The sequence below is a fragment of the Glycine max genome, chromosome 13 (assembly GCF_000004515.6).
Source record: "Glycine max cultivar Williams 82 chromosome 13, Glycine_max_v4.0, whole genome shotgun sequence".
NCBI lineage: Eukaryota > Viridiplantae > Streptophyta > Magnoliopsida > Fabales > Fabaceae > Glycine > Glycine max.
The window spans coordinates 45,059,948-45,082,645 of NC_038249.2; the positions used below are offsets into that span (position 1 = coordinate 45,059,948).

The following is a 22,698-nucleotide window of genomic DNA, read 5'->3' on the forward strand; positions in this document are numbered from 1 at the left end:
CTATTAAGCTTAAGAGTAGTATTTGGTAATTTGATGATGATTTAAGGAAAAAGGGGAGAGATTTCGGGGAAGGTTCGCATAGCAGGTGTGACTAGTGACTGGTGACTTGCCATCGCATAGTTGCCGGCCATCCAACGCCAAATAGGAAGGAAGGATATCCCTAAATCTCAGCCATCCCAAGAGACTTACACCTCTTGTTTCTGTTTGAGTCGAGTCGAGTCTCTTCTCTTCTAATCTCCTCCATAGCATATTTTGACCCGATCCAACCCTCGCTTTGCTAGATCTCTTGATGATGGGTTCCGTTCTAGAGGACAAGATAGACCGTCATAGTTTTCACGACCACCACGACGCCGACGATACTCCCTTAGCATCTTCCTCTTCTAAAGTCCTCCAACAATTACACAGCTTCGATTTTGAGGACACAAGCGTTGTAGATTTGCGGAGCTCATCCATCTTTAACACAACACGTATCAGCAGGAGTATATACGTCGTCTTAATTAAAGCCAAGATCAACCTCTTGCTTCCCTTTGGTCCATTGGCCATTCTCCTACATTATCTAACTGGACACCATGTATTTTTCCCCCTTTCCCTTCCTTTTTATTTCCCTCTCCTCTCCTATCTCATATCTCTTTCTTCTTTTCCTAGGGATGGGTCTTTTTCTTCACCTTATTGGGGATTACTCCTTTGGCAGAACGCCTCGGTTATGCTACCGAGTAAGTCTTTTGATTTTACTTCACCTTCTCCTCACTATTACTTCTAACACCCCCAATCCCTTTTCTTTCTTTGATTCCTCCAGGCAGCTTGCCTTCTACACAGGACCCACAGGTATCCTCATTTATTTTCTTTTTCTTTTCCTATTTATCATTCTCTCCCTTTGTCTGCTTCGTCAATTCAACTCACTTCTGTTCATATTTGCAGTTGGGGGTCTGCTTAATGCCACATTCGGCAATGCAACTGAAATGATTATATCAATTTATGCATTGGAAAGCAATATGATAAGGGTTGTTCAGCAATCTTTACTCGGTTCAATCTTGTCAAATATGCTTCTAGTTCTTGGCTGTGCATTCTTTACTGGTGGCATTGTCCACTACAAAAAAGTGCAGGTTTTTGATAAGGTACATATCATCACCCCATTCATTTCTGCTTCCTCCTGATGTCACAGACTTCACATTGTAGTCCGCCTTTGCAACAGGCAGCTGCTGTTGTCAATTCTGGGTTACTCTTGATGGCTGTAATGGGAATACTATTTCCTGCTGTGCTTTACTTTACTCACTCCGAAGTTCATCAAGGGAAGTCAGTCTTATCTCTTTCAAGATTTAGCAGCTGCATAATGCTACTGGCCTATGCAAGCTACCTTTTCTTTCAACTTAGAAGTCAGCAAAATGTTTATAGTCCAGTTGACGAGGTTAGTTCTTTTGCCCCATTTTTTAAAAATTATTTTTAGCCTTTTGTCTTTTAGGTTTATGATGTATAATTATCATGTGATGTGCAAGGGGTGAAGCCCATCTATTTTTTGTTATACTTTTTTTCCGTTTTAGAAAATACGCTGCACTGATCACTGACTGAGGTACATTAGATGTTTGGAGTTTTTATAATATTTAAGGAGATGAATATATATTTGGCACTAGTTACAACTATGGCCATTTAATTAATCATTCAGTCATTGTCTTGTCACTGTGTTAACTAGTATTATACATTCAGGGCTCATTTAGTGGCCAGGATAACTATCTTATCCTCCTGTAATCAATTGTTTGGTGTCTATCCTGTGGATGCAGTGTATTTCTTATCCTGAGGTAAGAGTTAAGTTAGAAAACAATAAGATAAGATTGTCACTCTCTCTCTCCCTTCTTTCGTCTCACCTTATAATCATCATTATCACCATCATTATCGTCATCATTATCGTTGTTGTTATTACCGCTACCACCACTACTATCACTATCATTGTTGTTGCCACCACCACTTATCATTATTTGGTCACTATCCACCAAACATCGAATAGGATTAAAGTAAAGCTTATCCTGCTTATCATGCTCTTATCTTCTCTTATATTCTATCATATCCTTGCCACCAAATGAGCCTTTACTAATCATCATTTTGCTAGTAGGGCCTGATTTTACAAGTTAAACTTAAAAATTTAAGATACAAGGTTGAGTTTAGTGAATGAAAGATACAAATGATCATGTATTTGTCGACAATGCATATTCTTACTACCCCTCCCCAAAAACACAACGACAAAAAGGTGTTTTGTTTGGACTGCTATACTCAAATATTTTATTAACTTAACCATTTTACCAAAAAAGTGAGTGGAAAATATATTAAAAAAATGAAGAACGGGGAGAAATGACTAAATTGGCACTAGTGGAGCTTAAGAAAAAAATTTGGAAGGACAAATAATAAAGTTTATAATGTATATAAATAAAATGTAATGGTTTCGATAATATCATTTCTTATGGGTGATTTTAGGCATATCATGATATTATTAAGGCTTAAATCCACTTTTGATCTCTATAGTTTGATAAGTTTCATGATTGTGCAATTTTGGTTCATGAAATTTTTTCTATTGCACATTTGATCTCATGCTTTAAAAATTGAGCAATTTTGGTTCATAGTTTTTTAATAAAAAATACTAATGTGACATGTTAATGATGATATGGTGACATGATAATCCAACACATATGCTGATGTTGCAGACATTGTGCTAACTTGGCATTGACATGCTGACATCATTACATTATTAGTGTCATATCAGCATGTGTTAAACTGTCACATAATTCATCACATCAGCATGTCACTCCCATGTCATCAATAATGTGTCACATCAACAGTTTTTGTTAAAAAATTGTCTACAGACTAGCGGTAGGCCAAAATTGCCCAATTTTGAAAACTCAAGGGACTAAATTTCAAGGACCAAAAGTGCACAATCGTGAAATTATGGGCACCAAAAGTTAATTTAAGCTTATTATTAACTATTTTCTTAATTTCATTTTATGATATTAAAATATCTTCTTTTTTTTATTTTAAGTTTTTTTTTTCTGATTTTTATTTCCTCATTTGCTACCGAATAAAATAATCTAGAGAATTTATCTTTATATATTTTCGTGAAAAGAATTTCTTAAGAAGCATTTTTTTTTATTTTGTATGAGAATACGAAAAAAAAAATCTATGAAATTTTAAACTAACTTGAGGAAATAATAATATTTTTTTCTCCAAAATCATAGCAAAATTTATGAAATTTCGTCTAGAAATAATTTGTGAAAAAATCATAGACAAATTTGCATGAAAAATCCAGATGCAGGAAAAATTTGCTGGTTCAAGTCATCTTGTATAAGTCTTATAGAGAATGAGGATATCAAAGTCATAGAAAAAATGAGTTTGAAAACGGTAAGAAAAATATAGCTTATTGTTTGAAAAGGTAATTAATTAATGAAATAGTTGTATGAAAAGTGTTTTTGATGCTTAAATCAGCTATAAGAATCAATGTTATCAAAAGCAAAATCTTGAAGTGCCATATTGACATAAATTTGTCTATAATAATAAAGAAAAAGACTAAAAATTACCTTCAATTAAAGTGTTTCTTTATGTTTTTTCATTGTCTTAAAATCATTAATAATTGAGAAATAAACAACTTTACAAAGTATTTGAGAATGTTATAGAGAATGAGGATATCAAAGTCATAGAAAAAGGCAAAAAAAAATATAGCTTATTGTTTGAAAAGGTAATTAATTAATGAAATAGTTGTATGAAAAGTGTTATTGATGTTTAAATCAGCTACAAGAATCAATGTTGTCAAAAGCAAAATCTTGAAGTGCAAATATTGACATAAAATTGTCTATAATAATAAAGAAAAAGACTAAAAATGACCTTCAATTAAAGTGCTTCTTTATGCTCTTTCAATGTCTTAAAATCATTAATAATTGAGAAATAAACAACTTTACAAAGTATTTGAGAGTATTATAGAAAATCTTTAGTGTATAAAGTTGGGGGAATGACTCCTGTCATAACCAAGATCCGCCACTACATAACGCAAGTATGTGGCTTTACATTTTGATGGATGTCAGTTTGAGTGGATTGTTCTTGCATGTATTAGAAAAGGTAAAAAGCATCCTTTTTAATTTATGTTTTCACTCTTCTGGTGGGGTTTTTATTTTAAAGTTGATCGGAATATTAAATTATTACATATATTTTGAAATGGATTGGTGCCTATTGAATGCCTTTTTTTCTTTATTACTCAACAGTGCATTTTCACATAATCTCCACACTTCATAATGTAGGAAGGAGATAATGGTGAAAATTCTGATGAGGAGGAAGAACATGAATTAACTCAATGGGAGGCAATTATCTGGCTTGCTATCTTGACAGCATGGGTATCTATATTGTCTGGATACCTTGTAGACGCCATACAGGTATAGCTATATCATTTTCAGAATTTCTTGATCATTAATTTCTATTGTTGTACCACTAGAGCTTCTATTCTCGTGGATTGTTGAATTTGAGCCTTTATATTTGTTGATTTTCTTAATTTTTGTTGGTTTTCTTAATTTTTGTTGGTTTTATTTGCAAGGTTTGTAAATGATTCCAAGAAAGAGTCTCACTACACAATATAATATCTTGATCCTTGATGTTCTTTTTTTAGAGCCGTAAATACAAAACCAAGTTATTAATCCAAGAATCAGGTGGTGACAACTCAAGGGTGATAAACATTTGACTTCGAAGAAAAAAATTATTAAAGATAATTGAAAATCAAAAAGTAGTGCTAACTTTATTTGAATGAGATAGATGTCTAAGAAAGTTAAGAAGATTGTTAAAGCAATCTTGAGTGAATCAAAAGATTTTGAACTGAGATAAGAATTCTTGGTGGTGGAATGTTGGTATTTAAGAAATGGTAAGAAACAAAAAGGATTGTTTTAAGGCTTTACCCCGTACAATCATAGTAGTGAATAGTGGCACAAAGGTGTCACCCCGAAAAACATTATGCCAGATTGCTAGATGACTGCTATTCTATTTGTTTTATAATTATAATTTAAAATATATTTTGGGTGGTGAGAGAAGAGGACAAAAGGAATACCTGTCCCCTTCCCATTGACCCATGCTATATAACAGAATGCAATTAATGGGAGATTTGAAAGTCTTCCATAGAAAAGGAAATATGACAACAGAGGGGGTTTCACACACTTGTCCTCACCAAAAACCTTAGTTGAGCCAGAAACTAAACAGAGACAGAATGAACAGATTCTATATTAGTTGGGCCGAATGTAGTGCTGCTAAATCTTTATTTTGCCTGGACCTAATCACTCCACTTTGACAAAGTTAGTTGTGATTGCTTTGTGGTTTGAGATTATATACTCTTACAATATCTCTACCTTTCTTGTCCTTGTTGACAATAAAAAACTGTAATATTTGTTAGACAAGTAGCCTCAATAACTTAAGAGGGGGGAGGTGACTTAAATCTTACAAAATTTCCACTAACAAATTTTATCCTCCTTTTAAATGATATATGATAGGCTCAGAATGCATAAGAAGAAGAAGAAACAACAATCAATTTAATAATGTTCTTTAAACGTGCAAGACAAACTTGATTGCAATAAAATAAATAAGATAAGGGAAGAGAGAATTGCAAACTCGATTTATACTAGTTCGGTTACTTCCCATGCTTACGTTCAGTCCTCAAGCAACCCACTTGAGATTTTTCACTATCTCTATAAATCCTTTACAGACTTTGAACACACCTTAGGATCTCTCGTCCTTGTGTTCAAGATTCTCCAAGAGACAACCAGCCTCTTGATTACAATTCTCACAATCCAAGAGACAACTAATCTCTTGATTACAATTTAGTTTATGAGATGAATAGAAAGATTTTTCTTCTTTAAAGTAGATGATACAAATTGAAGTTCCTAGAGGAATTTCTCTCCTTTAGAGATGATAATACAACAACAACAACGCCTTATCCCACTAGGTGGGGTCGGCTACATGGATCAACTTCCGCCATAATGTTCTATCAAGTACCATACTTCTATCCAAACCATTAATTTCGAGATCCTTTTTGATAACCTCTCTTATAGTCTTTTTGGGTCTTCCTCTGCCTCGAATTGTTTGTCTTCTCTCCATCTGGTCTACTCTCCTCACTACAGAGTCTACCGGTCTTCTCTCTACATGCCCAAACCACCTAAGTCTATTTTCCATCATCTTCTCTACAATAGGCGCTACTCCAACCCTCTCTCTAATAGCTTCGTTTCTAATTTTATCCTGTCGAGTCTTACCACACATCCACCGCAACATCCTCATCTCCGCTACACCTACTTTATTCTCATGTTGGCTCTTGACCGCCCAACATTCTGTTCCGTACAAAATCGCCGGTCTTACTGCAGTCCGATAAAACTTTCCCTTTAGCTTGATCGGTACCTTTGCATCACATAACACCCCCGATGCTTTTCTCCATTTCATCCATCCTGCTTGAATGCGATGATTCACATCCCCTTCAATTTCCCCATCATCCTGTATTACAGACCCAAGATATTTAAACCGTGTGACTTGAGGGATAATATGGTCTCCTATTTTCACCTCTGAGTTAGAAACCCTCCTTCTTTTGTTGAACTTACATTCCATATACTCCGATTTGCTTCTGCTTAGGCGAAAGCCATGTGTTTCTAGAGCTCGTCTCCAAGTTTCCAACCTCTCATTCAACTCCTCCCTCGACTCTCCAAGGAGGACTATGTCATCTGCAAAAAGCATGCATCTCGGTGCTATCTCTTGGATTTGTTCCGTGAGGACATCCAAAATTAAGGTAAAAAGGTAGGGGCTAAGGGTTGACCCTTGATGTAAACCAATTGTGATGGGAAAATCGTCTGACTCTCCATCCTGTGTCCTAACACTAGTCGATACCTTATCATACATATCTTGGATAGCTCGAATATATGCAACCCTAACCCCTTTCTTCTCTAGAGCTTTCCACAAAATCTCTCTAGGCACTCTATCATACGCTTTCTCCAAGTCAATAAAAATCAAGTGCAAGTCTTGTTGGGCCATGCGATATTGCTCCATCACCCGCCGTAATAAATAAATCGCTTCCATGGTCGACCTTCCCGGCATGAAATCAAATTGATTCTCAGTAACTTGAGTCTCCTTTCTTAATCTCCGTTCGATCACTCTTTCCCATAATTTCATGGTATGACTCATGAGCTTGATTCCCCTATAATTTGCACAATTTTGTATATCCCCCTTGTTCTTATAGATTGGCACTAACGTGCTTCTCCTCCATTCCTCCGGCATGCGTTTTGACCTCATAATTTCGTTAAAGAGTTCGGTGAGCCACTCAAGACCTCTATCTCCAAGAGTTTTCCACACTTCAATAGGTATGTTGTCTGGCCCCACCGCCTTACCATTACTCATTCTTTTCAACGCTTCCTTTACTTCCTGTTTCTGAATCCTACGATAGTACTTATAGTTCCGGTCCTCTTCTCTTGTGTCTAGACTGCTAGAGTCATATCCATATTCATCATTAAATAAGTTGTGGAAATACGCCTTCCACCTTTCCTTGATATCTTTTTCATGCACTAAGACTTTGTCTTCTTCATCCTTAACACACTTTACTTGATCCAAATTTCTAGTCTTCCTCTCTCTACCCTTAGCAAGCCTATATATAGATCTTTCTCCGTCCCTGGTTCCTAGAGCTTGGTATAGTCCGTCAAAAGCTTGGGCTCTTGCCTCACTCACCGCCTTTTTGGTTTCATTTCTAGCTATCTTATACTTATCCCAAGTTTCAGAATTTCTACATCTAGACCACTCCTTGAAACACTCCTTTTTTACTCTAACTTTGCTCTGAACATTTTCATTCCACCACCACGATTCTTTACCCCTAGGTCCAAAACCTCTAGATTCACCCAACGTCTCTTTAGCCACTTTAATAGTCTCTTGGGACATCTTGTTTCACATATCATTTGCACTTCCTTGTGATTGTCCACACCAACCCTCCCATATCTTTTGTTGGAAGATTCCTTGTTTCTCACCCTTCAAGTGCCACCATTTGATCCTTGGTGCTACCAGAGGACTTCTTCTCTTTGCCCTATCTCTAATTCTTACATCCATAACCAAATCTCTATGTTGGGTAGTCAAGCTTTCTCTCGGGATAACTTTACAGTTCAAGCAATACTTCCTATCAGACTTCCTGATAAGGAAGAAATCTATCTGAGAACATGTCCCTCCACTTTTGTAAGTGATAAGATGTTCCTCTCTTTTCTTAAACCATGTATTGGCTATAGAAAGATCCAAAGCCTCCGAAAACTCCAAGATGGATTTACCCTCCCCATTCATCTCCCCTAGGCCAAAACCCCCATGCACCCCCTCAAAACCTCTAGCCACGCTACCTACATGTCCATTGAGATCCCCTCCTAGGAAAACTTTCTCTCCTTGGGGTATATCCTGAAGTACCCCTTCTAGATCCTCCCAAAATTTTACCTTAAAGTGTTCTGCTAACCCAACCTGAGGTGCGTACCCACTAATAACATTAAAGGTGTCCTGTCCCACTACCAATTTTAAGACTATGATACGATCTCCTACTCTTCTTACATCCACGACATCCTTCTTCCACTCCTTGTCCACAATAATCCCTACCCCATTTCTTGATTTGATTTTTCCCGTATACCACAGCTTAAATCCCGAGCTGTCTAATTCTTTCGCTTTTTCACCTGTCCACTTAGTTTCTTGTAGGCACATAAAATTGATCTTCCTCCTCACCATAACATCCACTATTTCCATAGATTTTCCAGTAAGTGTGCCTATATTCCATGTACCAAAGCGAATCCTCCTTTAGAGATGATAATACAAATTGAAATTCCTAGATGAATTTTCAATAAATTTGTAAGTGTTTGCCTAATAGTTGTTGAGAGAGCATTTGATAATTAAGTTATCTTAGAACATCCCTCTCTTGCTTTTCGAAGTCAGACACACACACACATATATATATAGGCTCATTGTACCTTTTCAAAATGGTTTGAATAGATGTGTCTTTTCAAAAAGCTTTTCTGAAATTTTCTCACTGGTAATCGATTACACAGTTATATTTTAAAGGTTATGACTTTTCAATTTGAATTTCAAGAGTTCCGTTACTGGTAATCTTTTACAAACATCTGGTAATCGATTACAAGATTCAAAATTCAAATTTCAAAATCTTTTTTAAAAGTTGATTTGTAAACTTGTCTCCTGGTAATCGATTACATTGCCTAGTAATCGAATACTAGAGCCTTTGATCTCTTGGAAACAATTTGTTTTAAGGCAAAAATCAATCAACCAGTGAGATTATTTGAGACCTTATCTTTTTCTTGATCTTATTTGTTTGACCTTGAATTAATCTTAAAGCAATAATGTTTGTTGAAACAACCTTGTTTGATTTTACTTTGACATCATCAAAACTCTGTATTCATACATTCACAATATTCCTATTATCCATAAATTCTGCATCATAAGTTCATTCATTGACATTGTGTTTCTGGTCTCTTGCAGGGAGCATCTGAGTCATTGAATATGTCAGTGGCTTTTATTTCTGTCATCTTGCTTCCAATTGTAGGCAATGCTGCAGAACATGCCAGTGCTATCATGTTTGCCGTGAAGGACAAGCTTGTAAGTGGCTTTCAAAGCCTACTCTTTATTCTATGAATATTGTTAATCTGCTAATGGATTCAATCTCTCCTCAGGATATCACTATTGGAGTTGCTATTGGATCGTCTACACAGATATCTATGTTTGTGGTATGGCCTCGAACTGTTATTAAATGTTATTAAGTTGTTTGGGGTATACATTTACCATATCTTTTTGTGATTAAACTATCCTGAATTTCTTCTTGTCATAGGAGGACATTTCTTGAGTTTATTAACTTTTTAAAATTAGTTAATCAGATGATGATCATTGGAGAAAGTTGATGGTTCTTGATCTCTTGAAAATTGTAGATCCCTTTCTGTGTAGTTGTTGGATGGTGCATGGGAAAAGAAATGGACTTGAATTTTCAACTATTCGAGACTGCCACGCTTTTTATCACTGTGTTAGTAGTTGCATTTATGATGCAGGTATGTTATTTCTTACTTGCGCCTGTAAATTGTGTTGGTAGCAGTTATTAATGTTTTTTCAACATAAACAATCGATGGTCGAGATGTTTGGTCAAAGCATTAACTTTTTATTGCACGTGCTTGATTTGTGTGTGATAGGTTTATATATAGAGTTTTTTTTTTGTTGCCACTATTACTTATGTTTGTGACAACCATTTTAAATTTGCGTTATTCCATGCAGGAAGGAACCTCAAATTATTTTAAAGGGTTGATGCTTATTCTATGCTATCTAATAGTTGCTGCCAGTTTTTTCGTACATGTAGACCCTAAAAGTGGTGAGTTACCGAGAATATACTGCATAGATTCACGGTAGAGTTATATAATGCAGAATCTAGATGAATCTCCTCTATTTCTTTTTGTGCTTAGTAAATCTCCAACAACAAGCATGCTTAGTTTCATGTATCCACCTACCTGTCTCTTCCCCATTGCTTCTCAAGATATGCATATATTTTCTGTTAAACGATATGAACTTCTGGATTTTTGAACTTGGACCCTTCCAGATTCATGACATGCCATCTGTCTAGTTTAAGTTTGTAATACCAAAAGTGAATTTGGTAGTGCCACATTTCTGCTAAACAGAGTATATGATGAATTTAGGTGAATCACTAAAATCCCTAGTAGTTTATATTCTTACTATCTGATATGCTTATTCATTATTGCCTAATTAATTTGGAGACAAATGGGTTTTTTTGTTGAAAAGATAAAAGGCTTAATTGCAAAAACAGTCTCCTATTTTTTAATTCACTATCGGAGTTTCCCTATTTTTTAAAATTCACTATTTGGATTCTTAGAGGAAAATTAAATGTTGACCGTTAACTTATTTTAAGCATCTCATGTTTTCGTTGCTTAGTTTGGGTTTGTGTTGTTGATTTTGGGAATAGGGATTTTGGGTGGATGAAGTTTATGTTTTGGGGTTGAGGTAATTGTTTATGAGATAATTGTTAGTTACCTAATTACTGATGAGGATAAATTGAAAATAACGTAAATAATTAATCACTTTAGTTACCAATAATGATATTTTCTAAACACATAAATACCTCTTAAACGAATAATTATATGCGAACAGGTGATAGTCGACGTTTTAAGCTAATAGTCAGTGTTCAATTTTTCCTCAGGGACTCAGATAGTGAATTTTGAAAAATAGGGGGACTCCGATAATGAATTAAAAAAAAGGGGACCGATTTAGTGAAATGAGAAAAATAGGGTACATTTTTTGCAATTAAGCCACGATAAAATTCTAGAACTTTCAGCTAGGGGAATTTCTTTCCAAATGCTTTAGCTAAGTTGACACTTCCCCCACCCCGCACAAACAAATGTTTGCACGTAGAAGTGTACCTTGAACTTACCTTTTGGAACGCTGAACCCATGTAGTATTTTAGTCACATGCCTCATCATGTTGCCTATCGGAGTTTGTTCATCAAGACCTACTGGTTTGATCACTTTATCTTTTCTGATATACTCTGCATTGTTATCAATCTTTTTGGCCTAAGTAGAAGTGAAGATAGAGGGGTTTATATTATGGTAAATATAGTGTATCCCCTAGATAAGATATTAAAATGTCCATGTTTTGGCTTCTGTCAGTTTGACATCAATCAGTTTTGACTATAGATCTAGTCGTGTAGCCACTACTAGTAGTTCTACATCAGGCTATTTGCTTATAAAAAATGAAACTTCTTTAGGATTATGTTTGGCTGTTTATTTGACATATGCTTAGGGCCTGTTGTAATGCTGCTTGTGGAATCTGGTACAGGTGATGACTAAATATTTAGTGTAGGTATGGCAATTGTCAATGCTGCATTTCTTTCCCCTTTCTGTACCATAAAGGTAGTAAGCAGGATTTTTGAAAGGGTTCAGGAAGATTCTTGCATTCAACATGACCTGGGAACCCCTGATGTGGTCACGGGCAATTTACTGTACTGAAAATTTCCAGCCTTGTATTATATATTGAATTTTGAATGTATGTGTTACTGTATTATTTTTATCTCCATAGCTTTCATTCATTCACCATAAAATGTTGTAGCCTTTGGGCTCTCATCTCCAATGAATCACGTTGAAAGTAACCAATCAATGCAAAGCTTTCTTTCATTTTGTATTTTGTGGTTCATACGTTTTTTTTTTTTTTTGGTTTCTAGAATTGGGCATTGGAAATTTAGAATGTTGATACGGTAGGAACTCAAGACAATTTTGTAGTTATAACTGCATTTTTCATATTTTCTTGTGTTATTTATAATAAGGCTTATGCGCTTTTTTTCTCCCGACAAAATAAGTTCCATAAGTGAATACAATCATAATAGAAAGGCTTAGCACTCGTCAGTGGGAAGAAGCAAGAAAAAGTTAAAGGAGATCAAGGTTTTCCTAAGGAATCGTCAATGTAAATATCATATGATGTAGTAGAGGAGGATAAGGAAAACCCCCCAAACGATGATCTATAAGGACATTCTTGTAGGAAAGAGAACGGGAGATATTAGAGATATAGGATTAGATGCTATATAAGTCAAGAGATGCACATTTTGTAATTGATTTGCTCATTTGAGCATTATCTAAAATAGTATTTAGTTTTTTTTTTTCTCTTTTCTATCTTTATACCACGAATTCTATCATAGTATCAGAGTTATGAATCTATCTTAGTTTTTTCTTTTCTTCGTTGTACTTCATCATTGTTTCCTTTTTTTTAATTTTTTCTTTTTCATTTACCTTTTTCTTTTCCTTTCTTTTTTTTGAGAAAATTTACACATCTTTCTTCAATTACCTTTTTCCTCTTCGTCAAAGTGAAGTTTCAATCTCAGATCTATGATTTCTTCATTTCATTCACTTCATGTTCAACCTTTCTTTTTTCGGTCAACTTCAGTCGTGAACTAAGAAATCATCACCATCAATTGTCTCCTCTCCATGTACGTAACAAAATTCCTCTTATTTTAGTCTTTGTCGTCGTGAGGCGATTTTCGGCCATCGCTATTGTCCTCTGTCATGAGTCACGAGTCACTAATTCCGACAAATACCTACCTTCGTTCAATCCTTATTCATCTTTTCATATTTTTCTTTTCGTTTTTTGATTCCTTTTTCCAAAAATTTCTCTAAAACACAAAACCTTAACATTTTTCCTTTCCTTTTCTGTCCAATTTGGGTCGCAATTCATGAAATCACCACCACTAATCGATTCATCTCTATGTTCGCAACAAAATTCCTTTGTTTTTTGTCATTATTAACTTATTGACAAGTGCATCAATTTGTCTCAAGTAGTAAAGTACTCGGAAGTCCGAGTGTCGAATTCACAGAAACTTTGTTTATACTTAAATTGATTCAAATTCAATTTACAAGCAAGAGATAAGGAATTTAAAATAAAAGATAAAGAGAGGTAGAAAATAAGATAAAAATTTAAATTAAAAAATGATAAAGATAAAAGATAAAGATGATGATTAAAGGTAAATTCAGAATTTAAAATATATTGGGACCTAACATGCCTAATTATCCTTAATGCAATGTTAATGTGTTTCTCTATTTAATAATATTCCAATTTCCATCCACGTCTACTATGATACTCAACCTTGATCCCTCACGATGAAAAAACTAATTTATCTATTCTTTCTCTTAAATTCCTTTGCAGAGATAAAACAGTAAATTGCATGAAGTTTGAAGATGTATGCATAGACAACAAAATTACTATATCCCTAGCAATGAGTTGTTTAGATGTCCTTTTCCAGTTCTTTAGAAATTAAACACCTCTCAATGCCTAATCACTAAACAGATGCATGGATGATTAGACTACACAATAACAATAAAGCACATGAAAGAAACAATAAAAATTGACATTGCATTAAATAGATAGTAAGGAAAAATTACATTACAAGGACCTTTGACTGCTAGGTTCCCAATAATGGAATTTTAACTTCTTATTATCACGAAAGACTTTATACTTTAAAAGCTTATATGGATAGAAGAAGAGGGATGAATAAAGGAGGAAAATGAGATAATGGACATTGAAGAAGGGTTTCTCTTATCTGGCTAAGATAGATTATTAGCCTTGTCTCTCATTTTAATAAAGTCCTTTATACGCACAATTGGTTAATGACTTATTACCAAGATTTGGATTATCGACTAAAATATATGCCTTACTTGTTGTAGTTGAATTTCTTAAAATTTTTGTCAGAGATTCATTTCATGATTATGTATATGAATATTTTGTTGGGAGAAACAAAACCAAAGCTAGTAAGAGATTTTGATAGTTTGTATTGGATTATAGGTTTTAACACCATTTTTGCCATTCTACACATTAGTAATAATTCGATATGTACATATTGCAGTTGGTTTATTTTAAGATATGATTATATTTTTAATTTTATTGATATCAATCTTTAGTAAGTATATTTTAATAAAGTGCTTAAAGTGTTCATCATTTTTTGTATTTTCATTGTGACAAATTTTGTTTGTAAGAATTTTGCAATTTTGCAATTTTATTTATATAACATATGATGTAGACAAAAATCACTTTTGTTTTGTAATAATGACTTGAAAAATAATATTTTTTGCAGAATAACTTATCCCACAGAATATAGTTGCATAAATGCAACAACAGTTCTTAAAAAATGCAACAACAGAAAAAGGTTGCATTTTAGTCTAAATCAATGTTTGAACTAATAATTGAGAATGAAATGAAATGGATAGGAATATAATAAGATGGAATGTATTAAAATGTTATTTCATTATTTGGATATTTAATAATGGAATAGAACAAAAATTCATTCTATTGTTTGAAAAAGGACAAAATTGTATGGGTTATATAGCTTTTCAATTCTATATTATCTTTTTAAAAATATATATTATCTCTTAAGAGAGTAAAATTTGCAAAAATAAAATGCAAACTCATGCAAGGGTCTCTTTATACCATGTACAACCAGTACATGGGTCTTTCTATGTCATGCACAACCACTGCATTGGTCTCTTTATACCATATATAACCAATACATGGTCTTTCTATGTCGTGTACATGCAACCAATACATTGGTCTCTCTATGTCATGCACAACCAGTACATCAGTCTCTTTATACCATGTACAACGAGTACATTGCTCTTCTTATACCATGTACAACCAGTACATTGACTATCTTATACATTAGCTCCTTCCTTTACATTAGTCGACGGGAGACATAAGGTGAAAAAAAGATATAAAGTCAGAAATATCATATTCAATCGCATACTTCGGCTTTTTCAACCTTTTATTTAAGTCTTTTACTCTTATATTACTTACATTAGTTTTTCAACCTCACATTACTTATATTGGTTTTCAGCCTCTTACATCAGCTTTGGTCTCACACTACTTACATCGGCTTTAGCCTCACTATTTACACATTGGCTTCAACTAAAATGCTCCTATTTTTAACTTAGGAGAAAAAGAAAAAGGTCTTCTATGGTTGAATTATAACATTGTTCTTAAAAACACTTAATACATTGGCTTTGGTTTTACTTCTCTAACACATAGGTTTTGGTCTTTCAATTATGATTTTACTTCAATAGATTATTTATGTACAAAAAGGAAAAATAAGGTCAACCTTTACAATATATACCTACTAACACGAGCAGAAAAATTAATAATGTTGTATTCATTCATGCTTATTATGTCTCTTATTCATGCAAGTCAATATACTTACTTATTTGGAAGCATTCATTCAACTTAGATGTTACAATGATCTATACAAGAAACATCATATTACACAACTCAACCTACAAATTTCCTCTTCTAAGCACAACACTTGATCTTCATAAGACTCAAACAATATTTTTGAAATTTCCTTTTCTTGACCCACATAGGTCTTGAGACACTTTCCCAAGTAAAAAAAATTCCAAAGTTCAACTTTGCTATTTTGGCCTACATGAGCCTCATAATAATTTATTGAGACAAATTCTTGTGTTTCCTACATCTCGAACTATGTACATCCTTAAATAATTCACTATTTGACTTCTTCAAACGTTACACAAGTAGTGTAGGTACTCATTCTAAACACTACACAACAATTGTAGGTCCCCTATTTCAAAATTGAGTACAATTAATACATCGGTCAAATTATTTGGTTGCACGGAAATAGAAAAAACAAGGTTAGTTTTATAACTTAATCAATTTCATTTACTATTTTATCATACTTACATACTCAAATTGGCACATACTATTACATGCATGTTCAAATCAATACATGTTATTCACATTCAATTTCAACTTAGAAACTTTATTATTTATTATTCAATTCATCGGTTGCAAACATACTCATTCATGTTGAACATTACCATTACATTTCCATTATTACTCAATTATGTTATATTCAGTACACACCTACATTAACTACATTGGTTTTTCAGTATTGCATTACATATGTCAGCTTTTCAACCTCGGATCACTTATATCAGATATTCAGCCTCACACTTTTTCATCAAGCCACTTTGACTTACAATTCTTATGTATAACACTGACGACTTGTGGGATTATGCAACATCCTAGACATATAAAGAACTTAATCAACTTTTTCATTAAGCCACTTTGCACAAACTATGCTTGTGACTTGGAGGGCTTGTGTATTGGCCGAAAGATAGTGGATAATAATCGCCCACCTCAATTACTCACAACTAGGTAACTTATCATTCAAATAACTGGCAAACTCTATTATTATTAATAAGGGGTACATTGAAGGTAAATATATTTTCTAACTTTATTATAATTCTATTATTGACTGACTTAAGCGTCAGAGTACCTTTACATGTACCACTCCCACCACCCGAAAAAGCTTAGAATACCAAGTAGAAGATTAGATTATTGGTGGAGATCGATTTGAAGAGCACTTCAGTGGTAAGAACATTTCCTAAATTACATTTCTAATTTGTCACAAAAATTTCATACTATAGATGCAAGTATTGTGCTAAAATGATGTAAGGCCCACGGAACTCAAATGTTTCCTTGGCTGTTGCAGATTCCCCGGCCCTAGAGACTTTGACGTTTGATCCACACCACATGTCATCTCCTTTCAGAAGTATTGGACTCAGAGCAGACTTAATATTATTGTGGCCACCTGAGCTAAATACTGGTGTGCTCTAATTAACTCTATGATGTGCTCTGCTTTCAGCAGCAGCCAATGCAGTCTGGCCAAGTATGATGACTAAGCTCAAATCCTTTCCCAGTGCTACTAATTTCTTTGTCCTCTGAACTAATACCAATAAGGATGGAATGTGCATATATATACATAGATAGCAGGTCAACACAAACAATATAGCATATTACCATAATTCCATAAATTAATTGGACAATTTTCAATATCTCAATTCAATTGAAAACCTCTTGCACAAGGTGAACAGATACCATTGCGAAGCACATGTAATATAGTAAATGTCTAATGAACTAGAAGAATGCATTTATAGTTAAGTGTAGACATTAGACAGCATTAACAAATATATTGTCAGGGAGCAGAAGATCATTACCTTTCTGATTTCATCCAAGAGGTTATAAAACTGAGCATTGTGGGGACCATGTTGTTCATTATGGCAAAGGTCGTTCAGCATTTATCAAAAATCTGCTCATAAGGGAAGAAATCTCACTCGCGCGCGGTTAGGGCTCCATAGTCTTATCTCTATTTCTGCACCTGGTCCAATATTTGGCTTTTTCACCAAAAACAAGTTAAAAACGAAAACTAATTATTATAATATGTTGATCAAGAAAACATTTATTAAAATAAATTATTTTTGTTACTGTAGAAATATAAGAGGCACCTGGTCTAATATTCATTTTGTGTTGGCTTGATGGATTATATTAAAATGATATATCCTGTTACAAAAATCATCTATTTTAATAAATATTTGTTTTTCCAACTCATTATACTTTTTTCGTTTTTTAATGATGAAAAGGCTATCACTATTTATCCCTAAAAGTGATGGATTCGCAGGCCAGGACTGCACTTTAAAGTTCTAGAGAACTAATACTAGTACAGGTGCATAACATTAAAACATAAAGTGTTCATCATGTTAGAGAATACCACCCACTAGGGAGTCCTAAGGCCTTAGAAGGACTCAAGAGAAGGTGTGGTAAAGAGTGTATCTTTTTATAATTAATTAAAAATAGTTATTAATTTTTTATTATATATTATGTACTTACGTATTTTTATTAAAAATTTAATATTTTTATAATTTATTATATATACTTACGTATTTTTGGTATAATTCTATTTATTAATTTTTAATTAACAATTTTTTTACTCTTTATCTATTAAAGTAATAAAGAATATAGAACATATGTGTGATAATCAAAACGTAGTAATTTTAATTTTTATTTATAATTTTTAATTGACAATTATAACTTTATTTAACAATTATAACAAATTATTAAAAGAAGTTTTAAAGTATTATAATATTTGTTTATGTTGGAAAATGAATAAAATAAAATAAAAAAAAGGATGTGATAAAGGAAGATATATAATATTTAAAATTAACAAGCTTATCTCCATTACACATTTAAAATAATATATTTGTAAAACAAGAGAAAGCACACTAAACCAGGGGCGAATAAATTTCTCTCCCTTTGTTCCTGCTCCTGGTTGGCTTTACATTAGCATTTATAGCCAAGCCAAGCTAGATCAAAGACAAAGTGTGTTGCTTAACGTTAACATGTTCCACTAAAACAGAAAAATTAAGAGAGAAAGCTGAAAATTAATTTGATGGCGTGTACCAAAGCGACCTTCACCTTTTCACAGTACTGTAGCGACAGGTGCAGCAGCAGCAGAAGAAGAAGAAGAGCCTCTGCTGTTTCATTCTTCAACGGCAATTCGGTCATGAGGCTCTCCTCTCATCGCGGCGCCTTGCTTACGAACAATGTTTTGGAGACGTCCAAGTCTAAGGACAAGAGCAGCAGCAACAATAATATTATATTGGTGAGCGAGAAACTTGGTGAAGCAGGGCTTAAAGTGCTACGCGAATGGGGCGACGTTGAATGCGCGTACGATCTCTCACCCGAGGAGCTCTGCTCAAAGATCTCATGTTGCGACGCTTTAATCGTGAGGAGCGCCACCAAGGTCACAAGAGAGGTCTTCCAAGCTTCCAAAGGAAGATTAAAGGTTGTGGGAAGAGCTGGTGTAGGCATTGACAACGTGGACCTCCAGGCTGCCACCGAGTTTGGTTGCATCGTCGTCAACGCACCCACCTCCAACACTGTCGCTGCTGCAGAGCTTGCCATCGCGCACCTTGCTGCCATGGCAAGAAACGTTGCCAGGGCTGATGCCTCCATGAAAGCTTCCAAGTGGGAGAGAAACAAGTACGTTGGTGTTTCTATGGTTGGGAAGACAGTGGCGATAATGGGATTTGGAAAAGTGGGATATGAAGTGGCGCGGCGTGCAAAAGCAGCGTTGGGAATGAACGTGGTTGCGCATGATCCCTATGCCTCTGCGGACAGAGCGAGTGCTATTGGGGTCCATCTTGTGTCCTTCGATGAGGCCATCTCCAACGCGGATTTCATCTCTCTCCACATGCCACTCATTCCTTCCACCCACAAGATATTCAACCACACTAGTTTCGCAAAGATGAAGAGAGGAGCGCGCATCATCAACGTCGCGAGAGGCGGAGTGATCGACGAAGATGACTTGGTAAGAGCCCTGGACGATGGAACAGTTGCTGAGGCAGCACTTGATGTGTTCACGGAGGAGCCCCCGGCCAAAGATAGCAAGTTAGTGAAGCACGAGAAAGTGACGGTAACACCTCACCTTGGAGGAAGCACAAAAGAGGCACAGGAGGGTGTGGCCATTGAAATAGCAGAGGCTGTAATGGGAGCATTGAAGGGGGAACTTTCAGCCAGAGCTGTGAATGCTCCAGCGGTTCCAACCGAGCTGGTCGCAGAACTGGCTCCATATGTCGTGCTGGCAGAGAAGCTGGGGCGGGTAGCTGTGCAGTTGGTATCAGAATCAAGAGATGTGAAGGTGGTTTATCGATCAGCTGATTTGGACACTAGACTTTTGCGAGCCATGATCATAAAAGGCCTCATTGAACCCACGTCCAATTCAGCCATCAACTTGGTAAATGCTGACTTCATTGCCAAGGAGAAGGGGGTTCGCATAAGCGAGGAAATAATAGCTGGCGTGGAACTAATTGATTCAATCCAGCTACAGATATCAAATGTAATTAGCATAGAGGGAAAAGTCAAGTACGGTAGCCCCCACCTCACACGTGTGGGCTCCTTTGATGTCGATGTGAGCTTAGAGGGGAACCTTATACTGTACCGGCAGGTGGATCAGCCAGGTATGATTGGGCGCGTTGGAACTATACTGGGTCAGCACAACATCAATGTTAGCTTTATGAGTTTGGGAAGGACATGTCGGAGAAAGATGGCTATTGTGGCTATTGGTGTCGATGAAGAACCAAGCAAGGAAGCTCTTCAACATATAGGATCGCTTCCTGCTATCCAAGACTTAGTCTTTCTCAAACTCTAGCTAGCCTTTCAACCATCATTATATGCCGTACGTACGACTCAAATTAAATAAATAAACGGCTAGCTCAAGGTTTCTATTTGCTTAATAAATTCTTGTCTTTTGTTATTATTCTCGTTGCACTCGCACAGTTACTTCCCTGCTTATTGTTTTAGGAATACAATATAATTCTATATATTTGAGTTTGAGTTGGTGCATACGACAAATCGACAATGCCAATTTCTTTTTATACAATAAATTCTTGTATTTTTCTTTTATAATTACGATTAGGATGTTTTCTCACTAGAGAGCTTTGTATAATGTATCAGATTTGCGGATCTACTATTAGGATCGATGTTTACCCAATAAAGCATTATATCATGTATGCATAAATAGTTTTGTAAAAAAAAATGTATATTGATCGTTGGTAATGTCACTAACTTTCGCTTGTAACTGTTGTTGGTAAATTGGTAATGTCGTCACTTACGAATTGGATCTATTAGGAGGTTAAATACGGGTCACCTTGTGACAGAGTTGATTGTTCTCAGATCCAGAACTACTAATTTGTTGGCTAACCTTAATATCTTATTTATTCATTCCAATCTTTTCCATTATCTATATATTCTCCAAGATCTTTTTAGTTAAAGTTGTAAAATCAATTTTCCTGAAAAACAAAAAAAAAGGCTAATAATACACTTTTTAATATATTATTTCTAACACATTTTATTATTAGTTAAAATTTATTAATAACTATAAAATTAAGGGAAAAAACCATTAAATAATATATTAAAAAGTATGTTTGAAATCCCAAACGTGTGAAAGTAGACTTGCTAATGAGGTAAACTTGCTATTTACATTTTTCTTACGAGAGGAGATTCAAATAATAATTGTTTAGGGGTGTTGCATGTAATTGTAAAGGGGTTGTGTCTCGGAAGGGTTTTTATTCTTTGTTGTCATGCAGGTTTGGACACTACTTGTCTTAGAGCTGTATACCTTTCAAAAAATAAATAAATTCATTTTTTCTTTAAAACGTCTGAAACAAAATCGTTCTTAAATCAATTAAGTAAATCTAATTCACGGGAAAGATTAATATTTTAAGAAGACACAAAAGCAAAGAGGGAAGGGAAGGTTGAATGGTTAATGACCTGATTCAGAAACAGAGATGGCGTGGCAAGAAGCTATGCATAATCAATTCTCATTTGTACAAATTAGCATTTCTCATTCTTTATTATCTTATAAAAGGAAAAGGGAAGAATATTATGAGCATGTGAATGTAAATACAAATGGATTTGTTTATGACAAACGGAGCAGAAAGCATTGTTTAGCATGACTCTTGTTCTTGTCTTCGATGACAATGAGTCAGAGGTCAAAACATTGCTTTCCCATTGCAGGTCTTGACATCGTTTACTTTTTTTCTTTTCTTTCAGTCTCCTTAATATAGTATTTATTTTTAATAATTATATATTTATATATTTTATATATTAATAATAAAATTCTTAAGATTTAGAGATTAATCTCTTGTTCTTTTTTTTTTTGTGAAAGCCAAAAATTACAGAGTCTTGAGATTTAAGACATGCAATTGATTATTAAAGACTATACTAGATACTTGTATTTATAGTAATTGATCACCTTGAAGACTTAAAAAAATAACAAAATAGGCAATGCCATTTTCTACTTCTAAAAAAAAAACAGAGAAACTGTGTATTTTCTTGTAAAAAAAAGAAAGTAGAAATGAAATTGTCGACTTTTCTAAATTAAAAACAAAGAATTATACTTTATTAAATTGGCATTCTCAGTGTTGATTTCCTTCTATTTTAACATTGGCGTTGTTGATTTACGTTACTTTTTAGCAAAACCTTTTTCACTTGCACCATTTACGCAGATAAAAAAAGCCAAGAAAGACACTCAAGTTGAAACACCAACAGCTATTTAAAAAACAATTTAATACCAAAACAAGTAACTAAAATTGATTATGTTGGTCCAGCTTCTTATGAATGTTCAGACTTGAGATGTGGAATTGAAAAGCAGAGAGGCAACTGGTAGTCTGGTATGGCCTGGCAACTGCAACTAGCGTTGCTTCTTTAGTCCCTGAAGCGGTATGTCTTCTATGCCATGAAAAGATTGAAGACTCATCACATTTGTTATTCAATTGTAGAGTTACCCATCTCATTTGGAAGAGA

The 22,698-nt window shown here is 34.6% G+C and overlaps 2 protein-coding genes and 1 long non-coding RNA gene across 3 annotated transcripts; 2 read left to right on the top strand and 1 right to left on the bottom strand.

The window, feature by feature from the left end:
* LOC100806000 (vacuolar cation/proton exchanger 3) lies at positions 1 to 12,186 on the top strand. The gene is made up of 11 exons (XM_003543669.5): positions 1 to 571; positions 646 to 713; positions 797 to 825; positions 919 to 1,115; positions 1,193 to 1,405; positions 4,272 to 4,403; positions 9,496 to 9,612; positions 9,687 to 9,740; positions 9,939 to 10,055; positions 10,276 to 10,369; positions 11,845 to 12,186. Exons 1-11 carry the CDS (start codon positions 290 to 292, stop codon positions 11,853 to 11,855), a joined length of 1,314 nt encoding a protein of 437 aa, XP_003543717.1. The 5' UTR covers positions 1 to 289; the 3' UTR covers positions 11,856 to 12,186.
* A 4,529-nt stretch (positions 12,187 to 16,715) lies between these two features.
* LOC106795664 (uncharacterized) lies at positions 16,716 to 18,022 on the bottom strand. The gene is made up of 2 exons (XR_001384354.2): positions 17,553 to 18,022; positions 16,716 to 17,281 (listed from the first exon to the last, which is right to left on the bottom strand). It is a non-coding gene; the product is annotated as an uncharacterized lncRNA (long non-coding RNA).
* Positions 18,023 to 18,529: 507 nt separating this feature from the next.
* On the top strand, positions 18,530 to 20,716 carry LOC100806526 (D-3-phosphoglycerate dehydrogenase 2, chloroplastic). Its single transcript, XM_003543670.5, has one exon. It carries the CDS (start codon positions 18,782 to 18,784, stop codon positions 20,540 to 20,542), a length of 1,761 nt encoding a protein of 586 aa, XP_003543718.1. The 5' UTR covers positions 18,530 to 18,781; the 3' UTR covers positions 20,543 to 20,716.
* The last annotated feature ends 1,982 nt before the right edge of the window (positions 20,717 to 22,698 follow it).

Coding starts and splice junctions, on each gene's coding strand:
- LOC100806000 (XM_003543669.5), top strand. CDS start 290: ATGATGGGTTCCGTTCTAGAGGACAAGATAGACCGTCATAGTTTTCAC. Junction 714..796: donor CGCCTCGGTTATGCTACCGA/GTAAGTCTTTTG, acceptor TGATTCCTCCAG/GCAGCTTGCCTTCTACACAG. Junction 9,613..9,686: donor TTGCCGTGAAGGACAAGCTT/GTAAGTGGCTTT, acceptor ATCTCTCCTCAG/GATATCACTATTGGAGTTGC.
- LOC100806526 (XM_003543670.5), top strand. CDS start 18,782: ATGGCGTGTACCAAAGCGACCTTCACCTTTTCACAGTACTGTAGCGAC.